General features: G+C 39.8%; 1 protein-coding gene across 1 annotated transcript in view; it reads right to left on the bottom strand.

The window, feature by feature from the left end:
- Positions 1 to 12343, bottom strand: part of ADAMTS12 (ADAM metallopeptidase with thrombospondin type 1 motif 12) — a 137592-nt gene that overhangs the window by 41061 nt on the left and 84188 nt on the right. Inside the window, exons 12-13 of the mRNA XM_029961522.1 lie at positions 11726 to 11895; positions 2146 to 2279 (exon numbers count right to left, since the gene is read on the bottom strand). Coding sequence (XP_029817382.1) covers positions 2146 to 2279; positions 11726 to 11895 — 304 coding nt within the window. The remainder of the gene's footprint in view (positions 1 to 2145; positions 2280 to 11725; positions 11896 to 12343) is intronic.

The raw sequence follows: 12343 nt of genomic DNA, 5'->3' as shown, positions 1-12343 counted from the left end.
CGTGAGAAATATAGACAATGGATCTAACATCTCAGCAATCTAATGTTTTGCTCAATTTCAGACCAAAGTGTAGTGTTATTTTAGTACTCAGAACAAATGTGAAGTGGTTTTTTGAGATATAGTTTTGAAAACCAGAACAGCGCTTTAATAGACTAATGTTTGTGAATGTCTTTTCCACATCATTAGCACCATTCTGCAATCAGACTACAAGAATGATGTACCAGACTAATTATATTAAACTAATTCTCCATGACCTGCAATGTATGTATTGTGTTTAACTAGCTGGTCTAAAATACTGGTGAATTAGATGAAAATACATGAAAAAGCTTCTTCTCAAGTGTTAAGCTGGGTACCTATTTCAGATAGCTTTCAATAATATGAGCTATTTGGGTTACCTATTCATCATTTGGTCTCATTTGTGGTAGTTGCATGGTTATATTGTTTATTTTGTGATCCTGATTCCAATTAAATCTGTTTGTCAGGAGATGTGAAGCAGCAGTCAGCATGTGAAATGGTGACAAAACCAGTACCTTGGAGGGCATTTTTCAGAAAACCTTCAAGTCCACAGAATGCTAATGTATATCTAGGATCTACAAACTGCAATTAGATTAGCTTTACTTTCACCCTTGATCTATCAATTCTAATGAATTAAGCTTTGCTATGTATAAAATATGTATAAATTTTAAAAGTCGTAGGTAAAGCTCAATACAGAAAGCATATGGAAACTAAAATTAATCATAGTGATCCCAGCCTACCTGAGCTGGAAATCAGAAAATTAACATATCACAAAGACAATCTTCTGAGTTTAGCAACTGGCCTCTTCCAAATGAAGGTCAAAAGCACTGATATGGTAAGCCAGATTTACTACATGTTTCAAAATGCTAAAGGTGGGATTCATTCTGGCTTGAACTGCTCAAAGCCAGGTCAGATTTTCACCATCATAGTTCAAAGGCCCGCTCTGGCTCTCAGCAAAGTAAGCTAAGCAGATCTCTTCAGTGTGGACTTGAGCAGGGTTTTGGTAATTCCCTTTCACAAAGCAGCTCTTGCAAGGAAAACTTAAACCAAATCTTTTATTACTGTTCTCTGAAGCCCCGTCATTGTACCAAAATAAAAATTTTAAAGGGAGGGTATATGAATCACCCATTGAGAATGTGGAGTTTCCATCATTGGAAGTCCTTAAGAAAAGAATGTGAAAAACATCAAATAGGAATATAATTTGCAAAGGGATAAAACAGATGACTTCTTGAAGTCCCATCTAGTTGCATTTTTATATGATTCAATGGCGTAGGATATACAGTCCCAAGACTGGATATGCTAATGCAGTTTCCACAAGCCACAACGTCCTGCTTTTGTTTCCAAAGATGTTAAAAGCAAAAAGGCTATCAGGCTTCAAGAGGGCAGAAGACACAAAAACTCAATTTGAAGAAATAAACCGTAGCTGTAAATACACTTCCTAGAAGTACTCATTTTATTTATAAGAAATTCACTAAAACCAGTGTTAAGACTGTGGATGTCACAGAATGTACAGATGTTCAGATGCCACACACAGAGACCATCCTGGAAACAAACCTACTACCAACATGCAGAATATGCACAGTTCATCATACTTATTCTTCAATACACAGAACATTACTGAGCCATATATTCTGTTTGCCTGTTATTTCACTGTACAGTGTTATTCAATATGTTGTAAACTAAAGTCATTTTTACAGTGCAAATGTCTGATCCCAAGATTACAAGATGGTTCAGAACTGCTACATGTGTATTGTTGCACTGCCTTTTCATAAAAAAAAACATGGACAATGGTGGAACCAATTAAAACCCTAGAGGTACAACCCCTTGTGAAAACATCTCATCAGAAAAAACAGATTTTTTTACACTGATGTTTTAAAATAATGGAAAAGAAGAGAGGAGTTAAAAGGTACCAAAAGTAATTAGCATGCAATCTAATGCATTCATTAAAAAGTGTGTAAACGACTCTTATGTCTACTTGGAAATCTTTTTATAAACTTGCTTCCATGGTCATTAAAAATGTGATAAAATGGAGTACTTTGCCTTGATCCTACAAAAAGAATTGTTAAGTATTTTCCCATAACTTTGTAAAATAAAGTTGTAGAGAAAGAAACATGCAAACATACCCAATACCTTACACATGCCATTAATACAGATATCTCGGCTGTGCCTTCCTTCAAAGCAAGGAGTACCGTCAGTGACTGCATCAAGCATCTTCTCTGAGAAATGGCCATCTATTGGGCGACAGTGGAGCTCACAGGGGTTTGCTGAAAGGAAAACAAAGATACTTTCTCAGACAATACTTCAGGACATTGCACTGCACAGGGAGTGACAGTATGCCTTTACTGAACCATCTGCTCACTTTCCCTGGCATTTGGCAGAACTGACCTAATTAGAAGAAGTGAGCAGAGACAAGTCATATTGCTAAGAGTGACACAGGCCTGATAAATACCATTTGTGGATTTGTAGGAAGCAGCTGGAGGCAGGTACCCTCATACCTGCATGCTCTTCATCGCTGCTGGGTTAGGCAGTGATGAGCCTGTCAGCTGTGATGGAGAAAGGGAGGGGAAACCAACAAAGCCACTTGTCATTAGTGAGGGAGTGGGAATGCCAAGGACATTGACAAGAAACAGTTTTTCATTAACTGATGACTCAGTAATTTCAGAGATAATTTAGACTTTTCATCACTGCTGTCAGTTTCTCTCAGAGAGCAGTCAAATGGTTGCTTCTGATCTGCTGCACATCACTGATCATTTTCACCTACCTCTGGGTACTTAACAAATCATTCGAGCACTGCTTGGCAACTTATGAAATAGGGATGATATTGGTGAGTCTAACAGACCCAGGCTGTTCTTGCATAGATGCCCCATGGAAGCAACAGAGAGGAAGGAGAAAAGCAAGTAGTGGTCTCTGAAACAAGACTTTCTGTGATGGATCAGAACCCTAATCTATTCCACCCATGGAGTAAGAAGAGCCAAACACACACCACCCTGCCTCACAGACACTGGCTCTTGGGAATGGGAAATTTTGAAACTCAGATATCAGAGAGCCAAGTTTGACAAATAAATTGTGTACATGGAAGATGAGTTAGAGCTGGAACTAGGACAAAGCAAAGAGAGATGTGTCCACTCCCTGAAAGAGAGATGTATCCACTCCCTTGTATCTAATCCCTGAAAACTCTCCAGCAGAACCAGATTTATATTAAAAATTGATGAGGGGCAGCAACAGAGGACCTGTCTTCTAGTTTTGGTCTATTCCAAGACCCCAGTCTAGCCCGGTGCTAAAGCAAATTGTTCATGCTCAGCAAGCTGAAATGCTTTGCTGAGCAAAGCAGTGGGCCTTAAAACCACCAGTCAGTAGGGACTTGAAGGTACCATTATTGAGTCATTTTTAAAAAATCTCTTTTTGTGCTGCAGAGGAGCTACTGGTCAGTGACAGCTTTATCCTGTGCCTGATAGAGTTGACAGAAACCACTCCCTTGGTCTTAGAGGGATGCAGGGTTACTATAAGCCTTCCACATAGTGGCAGACGAATTTTTCTTCCTCCTTTGTTGGCCTTGTTTGTGTCATATGAAGAAGAGTGTTTAAAGAAATTTCTAGTAATGAGAGAAACTGAAACTTCTGGTAATGCAAATAAACTAAATAATTCGCTACAAAAGGATTTATTCTTTTGGAGGAGAAAAATTTGCTCTCATTGCATCGGTTTGTGCAGCACCAACATACATACACCACCACACAGTACACAAAGGTGACTGCAGCTCCTGCCCTCAAAGGGCTTGAAGCTTAAGAACTGAATCCTAAAGAGCCTGAGCTTTAGTACTATGAACTTCATTCATGTAAACAAAAACTCTGCAAAACTGGGATAAAAAAAAAAAATTAATGAAAGGATGGTAAAGGAAATCCAAAACCTTAATGAGAAGTTTTGTTTTTTCCCTCATCAGTAGAGCTAAGATGGCATCTTAGGACTGTCAACAGTGTTGTGCTTGTGGCTTCTCAAACAAAAATGCCTTCGTAAAGTGCAATAGAGTGATCAGACCCAGAGGACACGTGTGTACCAAGGTCATACAATTGGTGGAATTCAAGGTGATGTGAGTTGTGTTCAAGAATATTGATGGAAATGGAGCTACAAAAGATTCTCAAGCAAGAACATAAAGTTTGTGATCCTTACCAGCCCTCAGCCCCTCTGTGAAAATGGCCAGCCATAATACCTATCCATCAATTGTTTTCATAAGAGCCATCATGATAAAGGATACAAGTAATTTTACTTCTACCTGGAGAAATCTTTTTCAGACCATGTGATTATTTGGATTGCTTTAGTGCTCTAAATTTAGTTTCACTTTGCCTATCTTCTCAATGCAGCATTTTTTAAACAAGAAGAAAAATACCCTTACGACAAGAATTCCAGAATTCCAGGTACTCTGTTATCTGCTCAGAATCACCCCTGACAGACACAGAAACTCATTTCAGCTTTTACATTGTTTGTAATGAAACATATAGAGCAGCAGTTTGATATCTGTACTTCCTCCCTAGTTGTGTGACGATGTAACAAGAAATTTCATTTCAGAAATCACTAAGCAAGAAGCAGCAGACAGTATTGACTGCTCACACATTCCTATCATAACTATGATGCTGTAAATATATAACTCAAAATCAGTTTGGAGAGAGATAACTCTCCTACAAAGTCAAAATAAAAAGTAAAAATAAATAACACACAAACTTTCAGACTTGCATAGGTTTTCTAGGCATTAAAGCTTCCCCGGTTTTCCTAATTGCAGTAACTGATCTGAAATAGATCCTACCCACAAATTTTGCATTGCTTTTCTTTCTATACATTTTCTACTGAGCCCCACTGGAAATGAGAGAGCATTTCTCCCTCCACACAAACTTAGTTCTATCCAGTATTTATTTGATTTTTCATCTGCAGAAAGGCTGGTTAGGGGGCCTAATTATACTAGCACTGTATTTGCCATTCATTTTCTAAAATTATTTACTTATCTATCGTTATTATTTATTATGGTTTAAGTCAGGGACCTTGGGTCTATTATTCCAGGACTATAAATAAACTGTATCAGAATCAGCCACTGTCCTCTAAAAGTCTGATGTTTTAAACCCAGAACAGATGCAAAAAGGACTTTCATCTATTTTCAGAAAGCAAACACACACAAGGAAAACAAATACATTTCCTGAAATGTAAACAAATACATTTGCTGAAATGATGGAAGGCTGGCATTGAATTCAGACTCTTTTCTTATTTCAGTCCTGAAAAGTCTAAACTGAGATGAATATGAGCACCACGGTTGTTCAGAAGGAGCTCATTAAAGCAGCTGGTTAAGTTTCAGTTACTTCAGAAATTACTAATGCATGCTGACACTTTTAGGCCAAAATATACATAAATTCTTGCAATACAGCATACACATGAAATACTAGATCCAATCTGTGAACACTCAGTAATGACCACGTTCACAAAGTCCTTGTTCAAAGAAAGCACACCGAGTTCCTGTTTAAACAGAAATGATTTCTCCTTGCATAAAACCTAGAGAATTTTACTCATCCTTCCACACCAAAGCAGAATCAAAACCACTTAGACTCCTCCTGCTTAGATTGTATTTATATCAAGAACAATAATATTAATTCCTCAAACCCTACAAGTAATTGCTCTTAACACTTAACCACCAATAGTTAGATTGGTGAAGATTTCTTAATGTGTAACCTAAAGTTCCCACCTACTGTTTTGGCTGTTTCTGCTTGTCATACCTTTCATGGACAGGAAGAACTGTTGGATCTGTCTCTCTCTGGGGTTTCCTGTACTGTTTGAGTGGAGGGGATGGGAAGCTGAAATATGAGGTACAGTGACAGAAAACTTGATGTCAAATCCAAGTTTAAAAGCAGAGGAACTACATTCAAACTAAGTTGGTAAGATCAGGGTGTCCAGCTTTGTGAAGTCAGTTAACAAGGCCACAGAACTGCTTGGATCTCAAGAGTTTCTTCCAGACTTGAGCACAACACTGCACAGAGACATGCAGTCTTGCTAGCCTGTATCTCTACTACTCAGGGATGTGCCTGCTAAATAGTCTTTGAAATTTTCTCTGAGTAGTTGGTATTTAACTGTCTCCTTCTCCTCCTTTCCAGAGTAAAAGGTGCTTTTCTCAATCTATGTTTTTCTAATCACACAATCACAGCATGCTTTGGGTTGGAAGAGACCTTAAAGATCATCCATCCCTTCTACCAAAGGACAACTTCCACTAGACCACATTGTTCAAGGTCCCATCCAATCTGGCCTTGAACAGGGATGTGGCATCCACAACTTCTCTGGGCAACCTGTTCTGGTGCCTCGCCACCCTCACAGTCAAGATTTTCTTCCTTATTTCTAATCTAAACCTGCACTCTGTCAGTTTAAAGCCATTCCCTTTGTCCTATCTCTACATCCTATCCTTGAGAAAAGTCCCTCAGTGACTTTTTGACTTCCACGTTGCTCTCCTGTAAACCTCCTCCAGTTGGCTGCATCCTTCTGCCAGTACTTTGCTCCTATCTGGACATAAGATTTCAGCTGAGGTGCCACCAACAGTTAGGAGCCTAGAAAAATTCCATCTATTCTTTTACGTAGTGCCCACGTCCTTCACCAAGATTATACTGCTAATTTGACCAGAGACAAGATCAATCCTCTGATGCAAGGGAGAAACACAGATGTAATGGAATCCCAAGCCACAGAGTTCCCATAAGTGCCCAGTGACTTATCTGTAATCAGAATGGACTGAGGAAGCAAGCCAGCAAAGCTGGCATGCGATTTTTTTCCCCCCTATCTATACTATAACAAAGTTCAGATTCACCGTGTGCAAACAGAACAACATGAAGATAACTAGAAAGGAATGTATTTCCTTCCCAATTTAAATTTGTTTACCTCGTAGCTGACTCCCATGAGCTCCCATGCAAAAAGGATCCAGCTTAACCTGACTAAGAAGGATGTAATTAATGTGTCTGTCGGCAGAAGATAAGGCTTCAATGTTTTTCCCTCCTTCACAAGGAAGAAAAGAGGTGGGCCTCTTCTCTTCAAACCCTCACCTCTATGAGAACTCAGAATTAGCTGTGGAAATCCAAACCAAAGAAAATTAGAAAAGACAATTACCAAACATGGACAAAATGGGGGGAAAGAAGCTCAGGTGAAGCTACTTGATCACTTTAACCAAGTTTGGAACTCCAAAAGAAACTACTTTTATTTTAAAACAGTGACAGCAGAAACATTATTAGCTCAGCCCCTGTGACTGTATGAGAACTGATCTTACTTGATACACAGACATATTTTGAAATAAATACGAAATTTAAAACAGTTTAACAACACAACCCCTATCTGACAGTATATTAAATGATCCTGGCACCGATTGAGAAAATAAAGGTTGTTACAGAATACTAAAGTTTCATGATAATAAGGTTAGTCACATGGTCTTGTACATGGAAGTTAAACCCTGAGAAGCTATCAGATTCATATAAATGGAATTTGTCAATGGTATGAAATAAACAAATGTGGGGTCAGCCTGATGGCAAGAGAAGTAGATTAGCCCCAAAGTCTGACTAAACTGACAGAATAGGGGCCTGGGTCATGAAAAAAATTCAGCAAATATCCTGCTTAGAGCTGCTGGATGGTTTAGTCACCCTTGAACTTGAAAGTCCTCATCATTTTAAGGCTCCCAGAGATACTCAAAGGTTCCAGCTTGAGCACATATGTTTCTGCAATCCACAACAATTCCATAAAAGGACTATGTGAGTTTCCCAACAGGTACAAAGTCATTTAAAACAGAAAATTCTGTACTGGAACCTTAAACATAGGCACCCTAGGTAATAGCAAGATATAATTTACTACTTCTCTGCCAGGCTGTTTATTAAAGCTGTTTGTTGCATCATTGTATACTAAATCATAAGCTATTCAAAAAAAGTCTTCGTCCTCTTGTGAAGGTACAATTTACACAACAGAAAAGACTGTTTAGTTATGTGACATTTACTATAACTGCTTTACGTAAACTACGAAATTAAAGCCAGAAGATGGAGTTGTGACCATCCAGATAATTTACTGTTTTTTCCAGCAGGATGAAGGAACACAGAATATCTAAAATGTCACAGAATGTCTAGCTCAGGAATTCATCTCCTCAGCTTGACACATCCACGCAAAATCTGTATGTGTACTCAGGGTTTAGGAAAGCTTACTTTTCTTTTCCCCTTATATCCCATGTGCAGCATGACAGGATTTAAAATGACTGGCACTAAAACACAAGCTGTATTGGGTTTGCGTGGCAAGATTCTGGTAGTGGGGAGGGCTGCAGGGGAGGCTTCTGTGAGAAGCTGCCAGAAGCTTCCCCCATGTCTGACAGAGCCAATGCCAGACAGATACAAGATGGTCCTGCTGCTGGTCAAGGCCAAACCCACCAGCGAGGGTGGCAGCACTTCTGGGATAATGTATTTAAGAAACGGAAAAAAACTGCTGCACAACTGCAGTCAGGAGAGAGGAGTGAGAATGTGTGAGAGGAACTGCTCTGCAGGCACCAAGGTCAGTGAAGGAGGAGGGGGAGAAAGTGTTCCAGGTGCCAGAGCTGAAGTTCCACAGTCCCCATTCTACATCCCACTACTCTGCTGTGGGGGAAGAGACAGACAAAATTAAGAGTCAAGTTAAGCCTGGGAAGAAGAGAGGAGTGGATGGAAGGTGTTTTAGAGTTTGGTTTTTATTTCTCATTACTCTTCTCTGATTTGATTGGTAATACATTAAACTCATTTCCCCAAGTCGAGCCTGTTTTGCCCATGATAGTAGCCAGAGAGTGATCTCTCCTTGCTCTTATCTTGACCACCAAGCCTTTTGTTATATTCTCTCTCCCCTGTCCAGCCTAGGAAGGGAGTGACACACTGGCTTTAGTTGGTGTCTGGTGTCCAGCCAGGATTAACCCAGCAGAAAAGCCAAAACCTTCTTGGCAGCAAGCTAAAGTATTGACAGAATACTGTTAAAAATCTTTAATATTGGATCGCACAAGTAAAGGGAGAAAGTAAGGGAAACTGGTATACACTGACAGTGTGTACTCACAACATGGTGGACATTGTAGGTAAGTCTCAAAACCAGCTTAGTTTTGTGGGGGAAGTGTGCCCATAAGAACCATCCACCCTCAGCTATACAATTATGATGTCAGATGAAGGACCAGCACAGAATTTGTCCAACTCTCTGCTTATACGAGTGTTACTAGGAGAGCCTGACTGTGTGAGGAAGCCAGTATTATTTTAAGTTTAGAGTTTAGCAGCAAGAAAACACTTCAAATGCTGTTAATAGAGTGTAAGACTGAAAGTGCAAATATTAAGGACCTCATAGATAATGGGGAAAACACATAGGCTGAAATTCTGGCTGCTGAGAAAATAGGCGAAAACAGCTGAAAAGCTTTTTAAGTCACAGAAAAAGACGTTTTCTTGGTACTTGAAGGATTTTGCAAAGGATGTTCCAGATGAAATATATCAGACTCATTAGGAAGCATTTACTTTTAAAATGCTATGCCTTACAGTGTGCAGGAAGCATTTGTTTCATGATTCTTAATGCCCTTTAAAAACAGACCTTCTGCATCTAGTGCACACGCAGAACTACCACTTCTGTAGCACTGCCCAAGAGAGGACATGAACAAAGCCAAGGCTGTACCCTGCAGTGGTACATCCTGATTAAGAGAGGTCTGGAACTCTAATTTCAATGGCAGGTGACTGCAGAAAATGTTTTAAGAGTTTGGTTTTGGTCTCGACCTTAGGCTGTTATCATTTGCCAGGGTTCTAATGGGAGTCCTTCCAAAAAAAAAAAAAGCTTTTTCTATTAACCATATTTTCTTTCATTGGAAATTTTCCTAGAAGTCTGTCTGCTCTGGGTTCATCTGCAGTTTTTTAGATGAAATTGAAAGATGAAATTAGATTTCAGTAAGCTGAAATATAGGAAACCAATTCAAAACTCCCAATAACTGAAAATGCAATGAACATGCTGAAAAATACTATTGACAAATGAAACTGGAACTTTAACCTTGATCTTCACTACCTTAACCGGCTTATTTTTTCATAAAAAATACACTGCTAGCAAGTTTGGTGATGATATGAAGCTGGGGAGAGTGACTGATACACCTGAAGGCTGTGCTGCCATTCAGTGGGACTTCTGTAGGCTGAAAAGCTGGCTGGAGAAAATTCTAATGAGGTTCAACAAGGGCAAGTGTAGAGTCCTGCACTTGGGTAGGAATAATCCCAAGTACCAGCCCAGGCTGGGGTCTGCAGAGCAGCTCTGCAGAGAAGGACTTGGGACTTTTGGTGGATGTGGCAAGCTGACCACGAGCCAGTAAGTATGGCTTTGCTGCCAGGAGGGCCAGTGGTATCCTGGGGTGCACTGGGAAGAGTGTGGCCAGCAGATCAAGGGAGGTGATCCTCTCCTTCCTACTAGGCCCTGGTGAGGCCACATCTGGAGTACTGAGTTCAGTTCTTGGCTCCTCAGTACCAGAAAGACAAGGAACTACTGGATAGAGTCCAGTGGAGGCCACAGAGATGAATAAGGGTCTCAAGCATCTCTCTTACGAGGAGAGACTGCAGGAGCTGGGCCTGATTAGCCTAGAGAAGACCTAGAGGAGATCTCATTAATTCATGTAAGTATTTCAAAGGCAGGTGCCAAGAAGACAGTGTCAGACTCTTTTCAGTGGTGCCCAGCAACAGGACAAGGAGCAAAGGCCAAAGAACTAAAACACAAGAAGTCTTACCTCAACCTCTTTAGGTTGAAGGTGGCACAGAACTGGAATAGGAATAGGAATAAGGAAATAGGAATAGAAAAAGAAAATAGGAATAAAAATAGGAATAGGAATGTCCAAGAGCATCTCTCTGGAGACATTCAAACCCCACTTGTTCCTGTGTTCAAGTGTTCCTGTGTAACCTGCTCTAGGTAACCCTGCCTTGGCAGGGGGGTTGGACTGGATGAGCTCCAGAGGTCCCTTTCAACCCTAACAATTCTACTTTATCCAATGATTATCCAGTGATTCTACTGGATAATCTACACCTTACATTTATGTACACACCAAGAATCAAACTGCATATATAATATACTGCATATAATATATATAATATACTGCATATAATAACTATTATGCTTGTATTTCTTAACTAGCTGTTACAAAGCAAGTTATAAGGTAGAGTCATCAACTCTGTCTCTACAATACACAGCAGCATGATACTGAACCTGTTGAGATATTACTTCTTCAGTGTGGTGCCAGGTACACCTACCATGCAGATCTGAGTTTGGAAATAGTAAAGACACATTTGTGCAGTGGAACAGTTCTGCATAGTGGGTACGGTGATGCCTGCAGGCCCAAACATGCAGCTCTACACTCCGCTACCCCTTGTTCAGTGGTTGACACTGGAAAAGATGGGTTAGGCCTACCACAAACAACGAGCACAGACATGATTTCAACAGCTTTTCTTAGTGCTCAGTTCTTCTTCCCAGGAACTGGACTAGTTACAGCCATTATCGCCAGAGCTCTGAAAAAACACCTACGTGTAGAGAACCACTGCCTTTGTGTACAAACAAAAAGTACAATTGCACACAAAGGCACACCAGATTTTTCTAATTAATTAAAAGACATACAATTTAGTGACTTCTTGCCCTCAAAATGGTTTCTCATGGTCTGTAATTTTGACTTTTTATATAAAACATTAAAAAAATATTTGTAGCTTCATACCTGTGTTATAAACGGGAACCCAGTGGTAGAATTCATTCTGGTAGGGAACTGTGTCAAATTCACTGCATTGCATCTGACGAAAGGTTGGCAAGTCTTTGGGACAGGGGTTGATGTTACACATGCGATAGCGTTTCCTTTCTCCAGTGCAGTAGTCTCCTCCAAACTGTGGTCTACAAAAGGAACAATGAGATTGGGACCTCAGACTCTGTGTAAAAAAATAATTTTAAACAAAGAATATATTTCAGGTTCCAATGGCACAGCAAGGTGAATCTGAATCCTTTACAGCACAGAGATACTGCTCACATGTTTAAGTACTCAAACACCTCATTATGGAGCACAAAAATCTATGTATCCCAAAGTAGTGTTTGGCACTACCTGGCTGAGCTCACAAGAAATTAACTTATCAAAGGGACCCCCTAAAATCCCATACTTTCCAGAACATTTGACAGTTTGCTCAGAAAAGACAAATTATTTCTGCTGTTAGGCACCCTTTTAGTAATTTCTGAAAATGAGATGTAGAGTCATTAACTCAGATATGTATCCGCTAATTCTGCCTTTCATGTTCTGTACCTGACAACTCACGTATCTGAAGCTCAAACAAAGCTGTTGACTAAAACA

Source organism: Manacus vitellinus, unplaced genomic scaffold, assembly GCF_001715985.3.
Source record: "Manacus vitellinus isolate BGI_N305 unplaced genomic scaffold, ASM171598v3 scaffold_36_pilon, whole genome shotgun sequence".
NCBI classification, from domain to species: domain Eukaryota; kingdom Metazoa; phylum Chordata; class Aves; order Passeriformes; family Pipridae; genus Manacus; species Manacus vitellinus.
The sequence above is the reverse complement of the archived record's forward strand: the minus strand, read 5'-3'. Positions and strand labels throughout refer to the sequence as shown.